The following is a 14,000-nucleotide window of genomic DNA, read 5'->3' on the forward strand; positions in this document are numbered from 1 at the left end:
TGGGTGCGTTGGAGGAGGGTTTCCTCAACCCCTTGGACTCTGGTGCTCCCAGTGACATGGTCAAGCAGCGAAGGGGGGGGGGGGTCTGCCGTACAAGGCCTGGAACGGGGTCATTTGGATCGTAGAATGCCATGAAGAATTATACCAATACTCCGCCAGATGGAGGAATTTGAACCAGGTTTTAGGGTTGTCACCGGTGAAACAGCGCAGGTATGTCTCCAGACCTCGATTGACCACCTCAGTTTGCCCGTCCGTCTCAGGATGGTATGCGGTGCTGAACTTGAGCTTGGTGCCCTGCACCCTAAAGATTTCTTTCCAGAAATGGCTAACAAAAACCTTGTCCCTATCAGAGACAATGGATTTAGGTACCCCGTGGAGTCGGCATATCTCGACAGCAAATCTGTGGGCCAAGGATTCTGCCGTGAAGTGAGTAGGCAATCCAAGGAAGTGCCCATATTTGGTGAGCCGATCCAGGATAACCCAAATCACAGTATGGCCATGGGAGTTGGGAAGCCCGGTGATAAAGTCCATGGTCAGGTCTTCCCAAACTTGTGAGGGACATGGTAATGGCTGCAGCAGCCCTGCCTTCTTAACTGGTAAATACTTGTTATATTGACAGGAGGAACAATTTCTGATGTAATTCTTGGTTTCTGTGGACATGCCTTTCCAGGCAAATGTCGCGGCAATGCGGGAGAGCGTGGGTCTATACCCGGAATGGCCAGCCAGTGGTGCAGCGTGGTGCTCAGCTAGGATGAGAGATCGCATGCCTGGTAAGTCAGGTATGAAGATGCGTCCCTTGTATATGATGAGCCCTTGCTGGGTGTTCAACTAAGCGTGTTGGGGGTTTTGTTGCAGGAAAGTCGCTCCTGCCGAAGAGGTAGCATATTGCTTTAGCTGAGCGAGTAGGGAGGAAACCGGAGTGGAGATGGACAAAAGGAGGCTGGAACCTCCTTCAGAGCACCTGGATAACGCGTCTGCGACGCGGTTTGTCCTTCCTGGACGATAGAAGATGTCATACTCGAACCCGAGCAACTTGGTAGCCCATTTTTGTTGTTCTGGGGTCTGGTAGGATTGGCTCATAAGGTGCTTCAAGCTCTGTTGATCCGTGAAGATGCGGAAATAGCGTCCAATTAAATATTGGCGCCATTTTTTAACGGCTTCAGTGACGGCCAATAGCTCCCTGACGTAGGCTGACTGCGCTTGCCAACGGAGGGCAAGCTTCTTGCTGAAGTAGGCAACTGGGTGTCCTTCCTGAGATAGCACAGCGCCAATGGCTACGCCTGAAGCGTCGGTCTCCACATCGAAGACCTTAGTGAAGTCAGGTAAGTGTAACACTGGGGCGGTGGTGACGCTGTGTTTGAGTTTTGCAAAAGCGTTTTTAGCCTCCGCATCTAACTCAAATTTCTTACTTGTGCTTTTCAGGAGCTCAGTGAGAGGTGTAGCAATGGTTGCGTATTGCCTGACAAACCGGCGATAAAAACCCGTAAGTCCCAGGAAACCGCGAAGCTGACTCTGCGAACGAGGCTCAGGCCAGTCAATGATGGCTTGAGTCTTAGAGGGATCGGGTTGCACTCCAGAAGAATCAATGACATGGCCCAGGTATTGCACCGCAGGGACGCAAAACTCACACTTTGAGAGTTTGGCGTAAAACTCGTGTTCTAGCAGCAAGGACAGAACCTGGTGCAAGTGTTCCAAATGAGCCTGCAAGTCTTTGCTGTAAATCAGGATGTCGTCGAAGAACACCAGCACAAAGCGGCGGAGATGGGGCCGAAGGAGGTCGTTCATTGCAGATTGAAAGGTGGACGGGGCGTTAGACAACCCGAATGACATCACGAGAAATTCGTAATGCCCGTCAACGGTGCGGAAGGCGGTTTTGTGTGTATCCGAGGCTGCTACTCGAATCTGATGGAAACCTGAGCGCAGGTCTCTTAGTAAAGACAGTTGAACCACCCAATTCGTCGATAAGCTCATCGATGGTGGGTATTGGAAAGCGGTCTTTGATGGTGATCGAGTTGAGACCACGGTAGTCGACGCAAAAGCGCCAAGTCCCGTCTTTCTTGCGGATTAGCAAGACCGGCGAAGAGAAGGGGCTGGTGCTTGGGGCCACAATACCATCCTGGAGCATGTCCGCGAGTATCGTTGCCATGGCTTCCTTCTGGGAATGCGGGTAGCGATATGGTTTGACGTTGACCGGGGCAGCCTGCGGAAGTAGGGGAATATGGTGGTCGTGGGGTCGCGATGGAGGAAGACCCTTAGGTGTAGAGAAAACGTGGGCAAATTTCTGCAGCACGTCCTGAACCTGGGGGTCCAATGTAGGAAAGGAGTCAGCCACAGTTTCCAGCTGAAGAGAAGTGGCAGGTCCCGCTAATGTGCCCGCCGCAGTCACCCAAGTGACCATAAGAGCATCAGCAATAGAGTGCATGTGAAGGCAGCGCTTGAGGGAGTTAAACGTGGCCTGTGTGGGTGGGTGTTGTTGCTCGGCGATGAGTGTGCACGGCACGCCTTGGTGCACGAAGGACATGAAGGGAACAGAGTAATCGGAGACCACTGAACCAAGTGTCTGCAACCAATCGAGACCTAGAACGACTTCAGCTCCCTGAATATCCATGATATAGAAAGGCACCGAAAATGTGTGGTTGGCTAGTTGGACTGGAACCGAAGGGCAAAAACCAGAGCAGTAAATTCGAGCTCCATTTCCGACCATGACAGGAAAGCTGGGGACGGGCTGAACAGTAACCCGTAAGAAGTGAGCCATGCGAGGGGGTAGCACATTGTGAGTGCTTCCGGTGTCGATGAGAATGATGACGGAATTTCCGTAGATGGAACCCGGAAATTTGAAGGTTTTGGGGGAAGGCGTGCCCTTAAACGCTTGTGTAGAGAGCTGGAAATGGATGTGTTCTATTGCCGGTTCCTCAGCTACGACGGGTGGGATGGTGGGGAGTTCTGGTGTTTCTGGTGAAGGGGCATCGGAATCCTCAATTAAGAGTAACAAGAATTGCTTGGATTGGCACTTGTGTCCGAAAACGTACTTCTCGTCGCAATTGTAGCATAAACCCTGGGTGCGGCGTTCCTGCATCTGAGCGGAGGTTAATTTGCGAACGGGAAGGCCTTGAGCGTGTGTCGGAGGCGGCGTTGACGGTGACTGAGCAGTCGTGGCAGCGGTGGGTTTAGGGGGCGCCGGTGAAGGGCCTGAGTAAGGTGTTCCGCCGGGTTTGGAGGGTCTGAAAGGTGTAATACGGGTATCCCGGAGTTTGTCCTCGATCATTTTGGCCAGCCAAATAGCTTGAGACACGGTATTGGGTTTCCAGATCTTGAGCTCTTTGTTGATTTCAGGTTTCAAGCCTGAGAGGAAACAATCGAGCATGACCTCAGGAGAGAGACCCACAACTTGATTCGAGAGTTTTTCGAATCGTCCCTGGAACTCTGCAACCGTGGTGAGTTGCTTCAACTTGAAAAGCTCTTGGTTGTGGTTTTCATAAGAGGAAGGACCGAATCTGATAGTGAGGGCCCTTGTGAATGCTTCCCAGGAGGTGAGTTGGTTGTTGTTATACATCCATTTAAACCAACTCAGTGCCTCACCCTTCATGTAAAAAGACACATAATCAAGCTTTTGTTCTGCAGGAGTTTGGTAAAATTGGAAAAATTGCTCTGCTGTGAACAACCAATCGAGAGGTTCAGGACCTTCGAAGCTTTGCAAGGTCAATTTTGGTGGTTTGGGGGTAGTTGGGTGGTGTGGGTGTTGATGGTGGTGAGGGTATTGGTGAGGGGGGTTGCGGGAATGGTGAAACCCAGGAGGAACAGGTTGACCAGGAGGACGTGAAGAAGAGGATGCAGCATGAAAGGGTGTGGGAGTTGAGCTGGGTTGAAGGGAAATCGAGTTTACCTTCTCAACCAGCCCGGAGAGAGCAGCGGCGAGGGATGTCTGAGAAGAGTCCATGTTCAGCTGCATTTGCTCCTGCTTGCGGGACAGTGACGCTAGCTCCTCCACCAACGAGTGGAGCATGTCGGTGGAAAGGGAAATCTCATCGGAAGGCATGAGAAGGAACAGTGAAAGCACCAATTGATGGGCTCAATTTCCCACCAAGTGTCAGATCTGGGGTTAGAGAATGTTAGGAGCAATTAGTGAGAACAATAAAGGAAATGAATGTTCATTCAATTTTCAGATAGCTGCTGAGTACAGTCAATAAAGCTTAAATACTGTAGCTGGGTGAAAGACCTAGCTCCTAATTGGGCCTCATGGCATGGGCCAGTGGCCTTTAGGGAAATGAAATAAATAGCAACAATTACTTAATAATAAAAGCTAGCAATTACTCTAATCATGAACATTAAAAATCTCCCAAGATGAAATCATTTGTCCACTTGGGCCTAGCTTTGGCCCTCTTTGGTCGTGGGCTGATTGGCTTCAGAGGCCCGATGCTATCAGTTTCTTCCTCACCAGGTTGGGTAAACTTAGATGGTTCGTCCAAGATAAAGTCTTCAAATGTACAATAATAGATGGCCTACTTTCAGCATAGCATTTGACATTTCAGCATCACAAGGATCCCCCTAGGGCTGTGTTTGTTCTTTTTTTGCTTTGTAATGCAACTCTTTCGGCAAAAAAAGTGCCCATAGGGCCCGCACACATCTATTGCGACCTACCTAAAATTGCCCAACAACTTGAAAAGTTCTACTATCCATCATAATCAATCAACCCCATGTTCGAACAATACACACTGTCGGCTGTTTATTCATGTTCAATATTGACCATCAATTATGAAAAGAATTTCATGGTTTAGACATCTAATTAGTAACACACGGAACATCCACCTCATATTTTTTCCCAGTTTCCCTTTAGATTACATCATATTATATATATATCTTTTTTATTATTTATTTTTATATAACTAATGATGGAAAGAAAGTACATTGATAGCTTTTATAGATATACCAAGAAAAGTCTTCCCACTGAATTCTAAAAGGTTGTTATCTGACTTCCAGTTTAAGAATGTAGATTGAAAGATATATCTGACTATATCTGACTTCCGGTTTATAGATATATCTGACTACATCCAGCTGTGTAATTTAAATTATTGAAAGAAAAATTGCTAAAATAAGAGCTCGAACAAGTAGATTGGAAGACAAATAATAAATGATAGCAGAGAAGTAGAGAACCAAAAAGTAACACTAATTAATTTGTAAAGAAATGCAGAAAACAAAATAAAGAGGATACTTTCCAACAGTTTTTTACAATTAGGTGATTATCTAGAGCTTCTAGATTTTTTCATGAAAGGAGGACTAGGTACAGGAACTGTACAGTAGCCATTTTGGAGAAGAAGACTCGAATGGCTAAGTTGAGGGGATTGAACTTGAGTTTGAGCTTGGAAGCCTGAATGATAATCATAGTTCTGCAACAACAAACACAGTTAAACATTGTTAAATCCCAGGAAAAAAAATAAGACTCTGGTCTCATTCTCTTAGATATAGAAAACATAATCACAGGGTTTACAGCAAACCTTACAGAAACCATTAGGTGCAAACGATGCATCAAGAAAATCTTCGAAGCAGTAACCAGGGATTGTTTCAATCAAGTATTCAGAAATGCTGCTTGTTGAAGCTGAACCAGTGTCACTAGCCATGTTATCTTCAAACCTCAAAGAAGAGCAGGCATTTTCATTTGAACCTGATCTAGGCCTGCTTGCTTTGCTGGATCGAGAGTTTCTGGCTTCAGAAGAGACAGTGATTCTGTCCGTGGACGATGAATCTGAGTCCAAACATGTGTTGGAGAGCTTCAAGCCCGTGAGAAGAAACCTGTTATGTTTCTGGGTGTGTTGATTGGCTCTGTGGATAGAAAGGTCGCATTCTCTGCAAAGAATTGCTCTGTCTTCTTGGCAAAATAGACACGCCCTTCTCTCCTGAAACAAAAATATAGTTATTTTGGCGGTTCATATACAATTGATTATGAAGGCATGATCTATTTTGAAAGCTTCTAGGTGCCAGAATAGATTATGAGGAAATAGAAGCTTATCTAATCACTTAGTTGGATGTTTGTTTCTATGATGAAATGCTTTCCTTCTTGTTAGAAGTTACATATCTTAGTTGATTTTTGTTTCCATGATTTGCACAAAATCCAAGACGTATTTACTCAGAATTTAAGACTCGTAACTTCTAACCAGAAGTGGTTGCAAAGTATACCACCCTAGAACCAAACATACAATAACTTTTGACTAATTGTGATTTGGATTTTATGTGAATTGTGGAAACAAACATGTACTAAAAAGACTAGATTTTTGTTAGTTTGACTTGGATTCTGTGGAAATAGTGAAATCTACTGTGAAAAGACTAGATTTTTATTAATCATAGTTAATAAAGAGAGAAGGAATGATGATGGGTACTTGGCATATATCACAAAGAGGCAAGTCTATGGAGGAGGGGTGATGCAGAGTGAATCTCTCATGTTTGCTTGCAAGCTTGTTTGCATGATGGATGGCGCGATCACAGCTATGGCAAAGTGCAGCTTCATCTGCAGGACAGAACACAGAGGCCTCCACTTTGTCACAGACATCACACTGGATCTTCATATCTCTTTCTTTTTCCTTAGAGCTCTTCTTCTTGGAGCTTTCCTTGTGGCTTCTCTCCTTTACTTTTCTGTTAATATAATGTGACTCTTCTTGGATGTGAATGTTGGATTTTGAAGCCTTGGGAAAAGGGACAAAAGAATGATGGGCGATTTGGCATTAGGGTCCAGAAGGATCAGCTACTAGGCTCAGGGGTATTTAGTGTTTTCTGACTTTGAGAGAAATCTGGATGAAAGAAAATACTAATGCCATACTACACATAGCTATCTCTTTTTTGCATTTCTCTTTCTTTGATTAAATAGGGACTGTGCAAGTTGGCTCTTTGGCTATTATTCTATGGCACAAGCTTTCACTCTCATTCTGAGTGTTTCTGAAATTTGAGGCATGGCCTGCTTTATTTGCTTCCTTTATTGATTCAGAAGCTCACTTCAGATAATCACTCTTGTGAACACAAATCATGCCCTAATAAAGGAGGGAGTGAGGGAGGGAGGGAAAGAGAGGAGCTAAATTATTGTAACCTCTTTCTGATCAAAGCTTCCCTCTTGGGCTATTTATAAGGACTCCATCATTCATCTCAGGGTCAGGGATCCTATTTCCTTTTTTTATGGTTTAAATTATGAGTATCCTACACTAAGTGTGTGTTTGGTTCCACATTTAGAATTCACGTTAGACCAAAAAGTCACATTAAACCATAAGCTACGACATAAATTCTCTTCTAATGCGTTTTGGAGGGTGTTCAACACAACATGTTAGATATGATCACTTTGAGCGGTAAAACTTTCTTTAACAGAAAAAATAAATAAAAGAGAAAGAATACGTTTTTAGCTCATTTATTTTTATTACATTTGGAATACTGTTTTTAGCTCATTTAATATAAATCTCTATGAGTTTTCCTCCCAATTATCTTTAGTAGGGTTAAAAAATGCACTTTGTGATTTTTAGACCACACAATCCATATGGAAAATAGTTATTTACATTCAAATTTCACTTCAAAATAAATAGCACTATAAGAAAAATATAAATAAATGAGTTATATGATTTGTCATATGACACGAAAAGCAAGAGGAATATGAGGGTTTATGCTAACCATTATGGCTCATTGAACATTAATGTCATTTAATTCATCAATCAAGTGTTTAAGAAGGCCTTCACCTAATATGCTTTAGATGTGAACAGGGACACTTAATCGAACTGTCACGCTACGAGAGAATCAATAACCAGACCATTTTTTTTGATTTTTAGAAAAAGTGAGAATTATTTTTCTATTTTACCCTTTAAAGTATGTGTTATCTATTCTCATTTATTGTACCGACAATATCATTTGTTGTAAAAACATAATTAAATATAAACAAAAAAATTCTTCAAAGTTGACAGTTAAATAGGAATGGAGAAAGTTAATTATAGTCCAATTTTGGTTAATTTAATTTTTTTTATTAGTTTCAAAGCTTTTGTTTTTGTTCTAATTTCTGAGGTTTCCTTTCACAGTTAGGATATGAGATCGATCCAATAAATAAATTATTTATAGAATTTAATTGGATAATGATTATTTCAAGCCATCAATTATTTGTGATGCACCATGCATATACATACCTAGAAACAATAATGATATATATACACCTCATTTTTTAAACATTTTATTTTCACATCTTTCTATTTCTATCTCTCTCCTCTTATCATCTATATTCTATCACATCTCATACTTTATCTCTCATACTTTTTCTTTTCTTCTTATCTTTCTTCTAATTCCACATCTCTCTACCTCAAAGAGAGGTGTAAATAAAACATTATTCACCTAGAAAAGGAAACTCGTGAATATAAAGAAAAGTACTTTTGTCAAATACTGCCCCACTCTCCAACTCCTGTCAGATACTCATATGATCTTTCTTTACACAGTTATCAATGTCAAATTATCTCATTTTTAATTCTTCACTCACATCTTTATTATCTCATTTTCTCTCATTTTCCTTAATATTTTTCTTTTTTATCTGATTATTCACTATTATATCTCTAACTTTTTTTAACATATCTCTAACTTAATATGAGTGTGATGAGTGTAAAAGGATATTTTATTCTTTTAAATCAACTCAGATTTAAGTAAGTATTTTTACCTCACATTTATTTTGTTTTTTCTTTATCTTCTTTTATCACATCTTATCTTTTGGGATTGAATAGAGTAATGTTACTCACACACCTCTCTTTTGAGGTGTGTGAGGTGGAATGATGAGAGAGATAGGAAGAAAAGAAAAAGTAAGGGAGAGAAAGTATGGGATGTGATAGATGGTAAGAGGAGAGAGATAGAAACAAAAAGAGGTGGAAATGAAGTGTTTTAAAAATGAGGTGTGTGTATATATCATTACTCGGGTTGAATATATTTACTTTCTGAGCTATGCATTTGAATCTGAAGTTGTCCTAACTTATTTTTATAGTTTTTAATCTAAAAAAAATTATTTTGCCGAATCATTATTCGCCTACGTGACAATTCTAGTCATATGTCAGTTATCCACAATTTTTCAAATCAGTTTTAGTCCTCTAAAGTTCCCTTTAATCATTTTTGCCCTTCCTCCTCCTCCCCCTCTTCTTCTCATCAACCACCACTCAACCTCCACTACCACCACTCAGCCACCATATCCTTCCCAACCTCACACACTCACCCCTCCCCATAACACCTATAGCTTGTGATTGATAGATGACAGAAACATGATTGATGGTTGTTATAAACTTTGGACTTGTTTATCGTGCAAAATTTACAAACGTAGCTAAGTGACCAAATTCGGTGGTGTATATCGTACAACTGCAGGGTGAGTTTTGTACGGTACCTTACATGTAATTATAAATTTTATGGGTCTTGTAGGGTACAATACTATAAAATATAAATTCTGGTTAAATTGAGGTAAATCAACTGTAAGCTTACTTTTTTTATAAACTCAAACGAATTCGAATAAACTTGCAAGTAACCGCATTCAACAGTTCTTTGTTGTTTTGCTTTTATTCTTTGCAAACTCTAGTGTCCCTTTCCTCTAATATTGCTTTGTTTTTTGTGCACAAGAGTTAGGGTGTTAGAGCATCTCCAATGGGGTTGCTTAAATCCAGTTGGCAACTTAAGCAACGTTGCTTATTTTGGAGCACTACTGAAACAATATGACGTGACAGTTGGGTTGCTTAAATTTAAGCAACGGTTGCTTATTTAAGCAACGGTTGCTTATTTTCTCTATCCTTACTTTTTGACTAAAAAATTATATTTTCTCTTTCATTCATGTACTTGTATAGTGTCATTACCTTGAAATAATATAAATATAAGAGGTATAATGAGACCCAACTAAAAGTAAACTAAGCAATCATGGTTGGAGCGAATTCTGCTTAGGTTGCTTAAATCCTATGTGTCAGTCTGGACCCACCGAAATAGTTTTTAAGCATCCCAACTAGCAACTATGCATTGGAGATGCTTTTAGGGTGTGTTTATATTATTATTGGGATCAACGTCTAAATACTTCCAACTCAATTCAAAAATGAAGAAAAAAAAATGCTTAGTAAATCAGAATACTGATATAAATTTATATTCAAACTGCAATATACGTAAAAAAAAATATTTAGTTGCTACAATAATATTAAAGCTGTTTACAAATCCCTTGATCTCAAATCTTTGCGTTATAGAAATTCTTATTGGTTGAAGATTATGAATTGACTTTCAAAACAATAAAATTATGAATTGGTAACTAGAGCCAAGAGGCCTATAATATAGCTAGATTTTGATTATTGTTTGAAGACCATAATTATGACTTATTTACGTACCCTTGTTTGAATTTTAGATATACTTTTTAACTTATAAACTTGTGTTAAATTTTGATGTGCTTGATGTGGCACCTTAAGCCAGATTAAGGTGTGGTACCCAAAATAAGTTGGTTCGATAATGAAGACTAATATATTGGTTAAAAATTTAATTTTGTTATATCATTGTAATGCAGCGTTCCATTCTTAGGGACATGAGATTTGCGAGTTGTGTTTTCTGAGCTTTATTCATTCGTCAACCATAATCATTTTACGAGCATCTCCATCACCGTCATTTGTTTCCACCACTCATTCATTTTTCATTAAAAAATAAATTTCATGATATGAAGTTAATTGATAAGTAAAGTAAAATCTAAATATGTAGTATTTACTTTAAATAACATGATAATAATCTATTAAATTACTTAATATGGGTACCACATAAATTTTCTATAAATTCATGCTTAGTCACTTTATGTATGATTTAATTTATCATTATAACTTTGTCATTGCATGATTAGGTTATTCTTGCACTTTATTGTGTTTTAATATTGTTTATGCATGAGATAAAGGCGACTATGTTTAACACGTTTAGCTGATAGCTGAAAAACTAGCTTATAGCTGAAAGTTGATAAGCTATAGCTGAAAGCTGAAAAACTACGTAATTGTAACAAAAGTGTTTGGTAAAACTAGCTGTTGAACAAGCTGAAATTGTAAAATGACATAAAAGGACATACTTGTATAATTATTTTTATATTTAACATTACTTTATTTTCACATTAATACCTATAGGATATTAATATTAAAATTATTATAACTTTAAATATTTTAATTTGACTCAATTTATTTATCATCTTAAAAATAACTTTTCCGAAGGAACAAAAAAATCATCTTAAAAATATAATATTAATTTTTACTTATTTTATTTTAATATTAATACCTATATGGTGGAATTTTAATAAAATAATAAGAATAAAAATGTCAATAAGTTCAATAAGCTATAAGCTACCTCAGATAGCTTAAAGTTTTAAGCTATTGAAATAAACTCCTTCACCAAACACTTTTATAGAGCTTTTAAGCTAGTCAAATAAACTTTAAACTAGTCAAATAAGCTATAAACTAGCTGAAATGACATGCCAAACATTGTCAAATTCTCATTATCAATCCAGTTCATGGTCACTCTACGGGTTTGACAACATTAAAGGGATTGTCATAAAAGTGAATAATTATAGATATATTATTATATATGCTAGTCCCGGCATTAGCTTGCAATATTCTTTTTTAAAAAAACTTGCATTATTTTTTTGTCAATTTCAATATTCTTTATGATGACATTTATTTTTCTTTCAAAGAATTGATATAAACGTGCTTGTTGCAGACTTTTATGATATAATTGAGCAAATGTGATGTACGTACATTAACCTAATTGGAAAGTGCAAGAATGAAAACTGATTAAAGAAGTCGGCCAAACTAGACGACGAAACAACACTTTTTGCAGACCAGACTGGATATAGATATATAGATGATTATATTGGTATGCAAATCTTGAACAAAATATTGCATAAGATATGCTAGTTGTCGGCATCAAAAAGGTCACTAGAAGATAAGAGAAGGAGAGGAACATTGCACTTTTCATCATTGTGTATTTAAATCATATATCATACAGTATTATATATCTCCTCACATGATGATATTTTAAATGACATAGTTTTTATGAAGTGCGTATCACAAATAATTTCTAAAGCATGTGATGCACCACTTACTTGCAACTCAAGTGGGTGGGAAATGGAGGAGAATGAATATTTTCTAGGATTTAAGAATAGAAGTTTTATGGAGGAGAGTCAAATTAAACTATTGAAATAGTAGTACTAGTACAAAAAGTTTGTGGACTCAATCTAATTTTGTGTTTGATCTCGTCAACCATAACTAATTTGTTCCTTTTATTTTCTTTTAATTTAATATTGATTAGTTTCACATTTTTTTAATAGAAAATATAGATAAAACTACAAAGCTAAAGCATTTCTAGACATCAGCGGAACAATTGTGTTAGAAGGATCCTTAATGCTAGTAAACTCCAATTGCTGGCCATTGGCCCTCACGAGGAATATAGCGAAGTCGAATCTCCCAATTACACGCAATATAAGAAGATCAATGAATGTCCACAAAAAACTAGCACACACAGGGAATCTGAACCTCCCATGAGTAAGAATCTCAACAATATCCAATAAGGTGACTAATAATATATATTTATAATTAAGTTATGGGTTTTTTTGGTAAGTAGGAAAAAATTATTATGGTCTTGTTTAAGTAAACTATGGAAAAGTTTAGGTTAAATCATATTATAGTTTTACGTGGACCAATTATATTTACGATAAGTAGAATTTCTAGTCCACTTAGCTTAAATATTATTTGTCAACCTAGGACTAGGGTAATCTAACCCAAATTTTTTTAACATCATTTAGACAACTCATTAAATTATAAAGCAATTCTCATATCCGGGTTACTTTTGAGATGTGGTTCCTCGATGATTTGTTAGTTTGAAAAATCTTCAACAAGCCTTGAGTTCTTCTAATCCAGGTGAAGGCAAATAGTTGCTTTCGAGGTAAATTTATACTCAAGTCACATTCTAATGTGTAGTAATGATCGCTTGATGATGGAGATAAGGATTATTGACATAGAGGGCATATCATGTGAGAATAGTAGTTTATAGTGAGAGATGAGAGGAATAATTTATAGCCCTTAGATTAAATAAAGGGTTCAGATTAAATCTCATTTTTTAGCTCTCACCTAATATGCCCCTTATTGACATAACATCTTAAAAGAATGGTGCAGTGCTTATTCAATGAGTGGCACAAATCATAGTCAAATTTCAACTTCGTATATAAGGGTCAAGGGATAAGAATATCGGGCTCGAGGTTAATAAGACAAATTCGGTAGATATACATTTGCTTTATTTGCGTCCGTGATTCAGTAACTATGTAAATTGGCTAAACTATGATATTTATAATCAAAATTTACATACACAAATTAATGTCATCTTACCAGCTACCATGGAGGTGGTAACTGTTGTTGTTTTTTTTTCTAGGCAAATGTTTGTGGTTAGTTGTTAGTAATAACAAATGCTTCTCTTCAGGGTTTGAACCCTGAACCTCCATCTCTAACACTATTTCTACCCTTAACTCAACCAACTGAGCAACCACTCCCACTGTTGTTTGAGTCGCGAGCTCTGAAACTGGGGCTCCAAATTGTGTGGGATCGTGGTTGGAGAACACTGGTATGTACTGTGGATTGCCAAGTGCTGGTGCAGGCCCTGGAGGACCATGACAGATTTTTTTTTCTAAATAATGCAAAAAAGTTTTTTAATTAGCAAAAAGGGGCACAAAAAAATTATTTAGCAAGATGGGGTACTTTTAGTGGTTCCGCGAGTTTTGTTGCGTTTTCCATGTATTATTTCTGAAAAAGGTCTGACTGATTGGGAGGTGCAGGGTGATTGGAAAATCATTGCTTTATGATGGTGGGATTCGCAAGTTTTCTTGCGTTTTCCATGTTCTGAAAAGTTGATGGCAATGATGGGTCAATGATGGTGGCAGGTTGGCAGGGTGGCAGGCTGAAGATTGGTGTCGCAAGTTTACCTGCGAATTCAGGTGCTTTTCAGGTTCTTTTCAGGTGGCAGTACTGACA

General features: G+C 38.5%; 2 protein-coding genes across 2 annotated transcripts; both read right to left on the minus strand.

Annotated features, from left to right (window-relative positions):
- Positions 1-1,852: 1,852 nt before the first annotated feature.
- Positions 1,853-4,036, minus strand: LOC130718857 (uncharacterized). Its single transcript, XM_057569488.1, has one exon. It carries the CDS (start codon positions 4,034-4,036, stop codon positions 1,853-1,855), a length of 2,184 nt encoding a protein of 727 aa, XP_057425471.1.
- Positions 4,037-5,117: 1,081 nt separating this feature from the next.
- LOC130732419 (B-box zinc finger protein 20) lies at positions 5,118-7,062 on the minus strand. Its single transcript, XM_057584471.1, has 3 exons — positions 6,372-7,062; positions 5,493-5,891; positions 5,118-5,384 (listed from the first exon to the last, which is right to left on the minus strand). Exons 1-3 carry the CDS (start codon positions 6,555-6,557, stop codon positions 5,238-5,240), a joined length of 732 nt encoding a protein of 243 aa, XP_057440454.1. The 5' UTR covers positions 6,558-7,062; the 3' UTR covers positions 5,118-5,237.
- Positions 7,063-14,000: the final 6,938 nt, after the last annotated feature.

Source organism: Lotus japonicus, chromosome 1 (assembly GCF_012489685.1).
Source record: "Lotus japonicus ecotype B-129 chromosome 1, LjGifu_v1.2".
In the NCBI taxonomy this organism is placed as follows: domain Eukaryota; kingdom Viridiplantae; phylum Streptophyta; class Magnoliopsida; order Fabales; family Fabaceae; genus Lotus; species Lotus japonicus.

Bases quoted from the DNA above. Each gene is read 5' to 3' on its own strand.
- LOC130718857 (XM_057569488.1), bottom strand. From the start codon at position 4,036: ATGCCTTCCGATGAGATTTCCCTTTCCACCGACATGCTCCACTCGTTG.
- LOC130732419 (XM_057584471.1), bottom strand. From the start codon at position 6,557: ATGAAGATCCAGTGTGATGTCTGTGACAAAGTGGAGGCCTCTGTGTTC. The intron at 5,892-6,371 runs GTACCCATCATC...TTTTTGTTTCAG, and splicing joins CTCTTTGTGATATATGCCAA to GAGAGAAGGGCGTGTCTATT. The intron at 5,385-5,492 runs GTTTGCTGTAAA...TTGTTGTTGCAG, and splicing joins CACCTAATGGTTTCTGTAAG to AACTATGATTATCATTCAGG.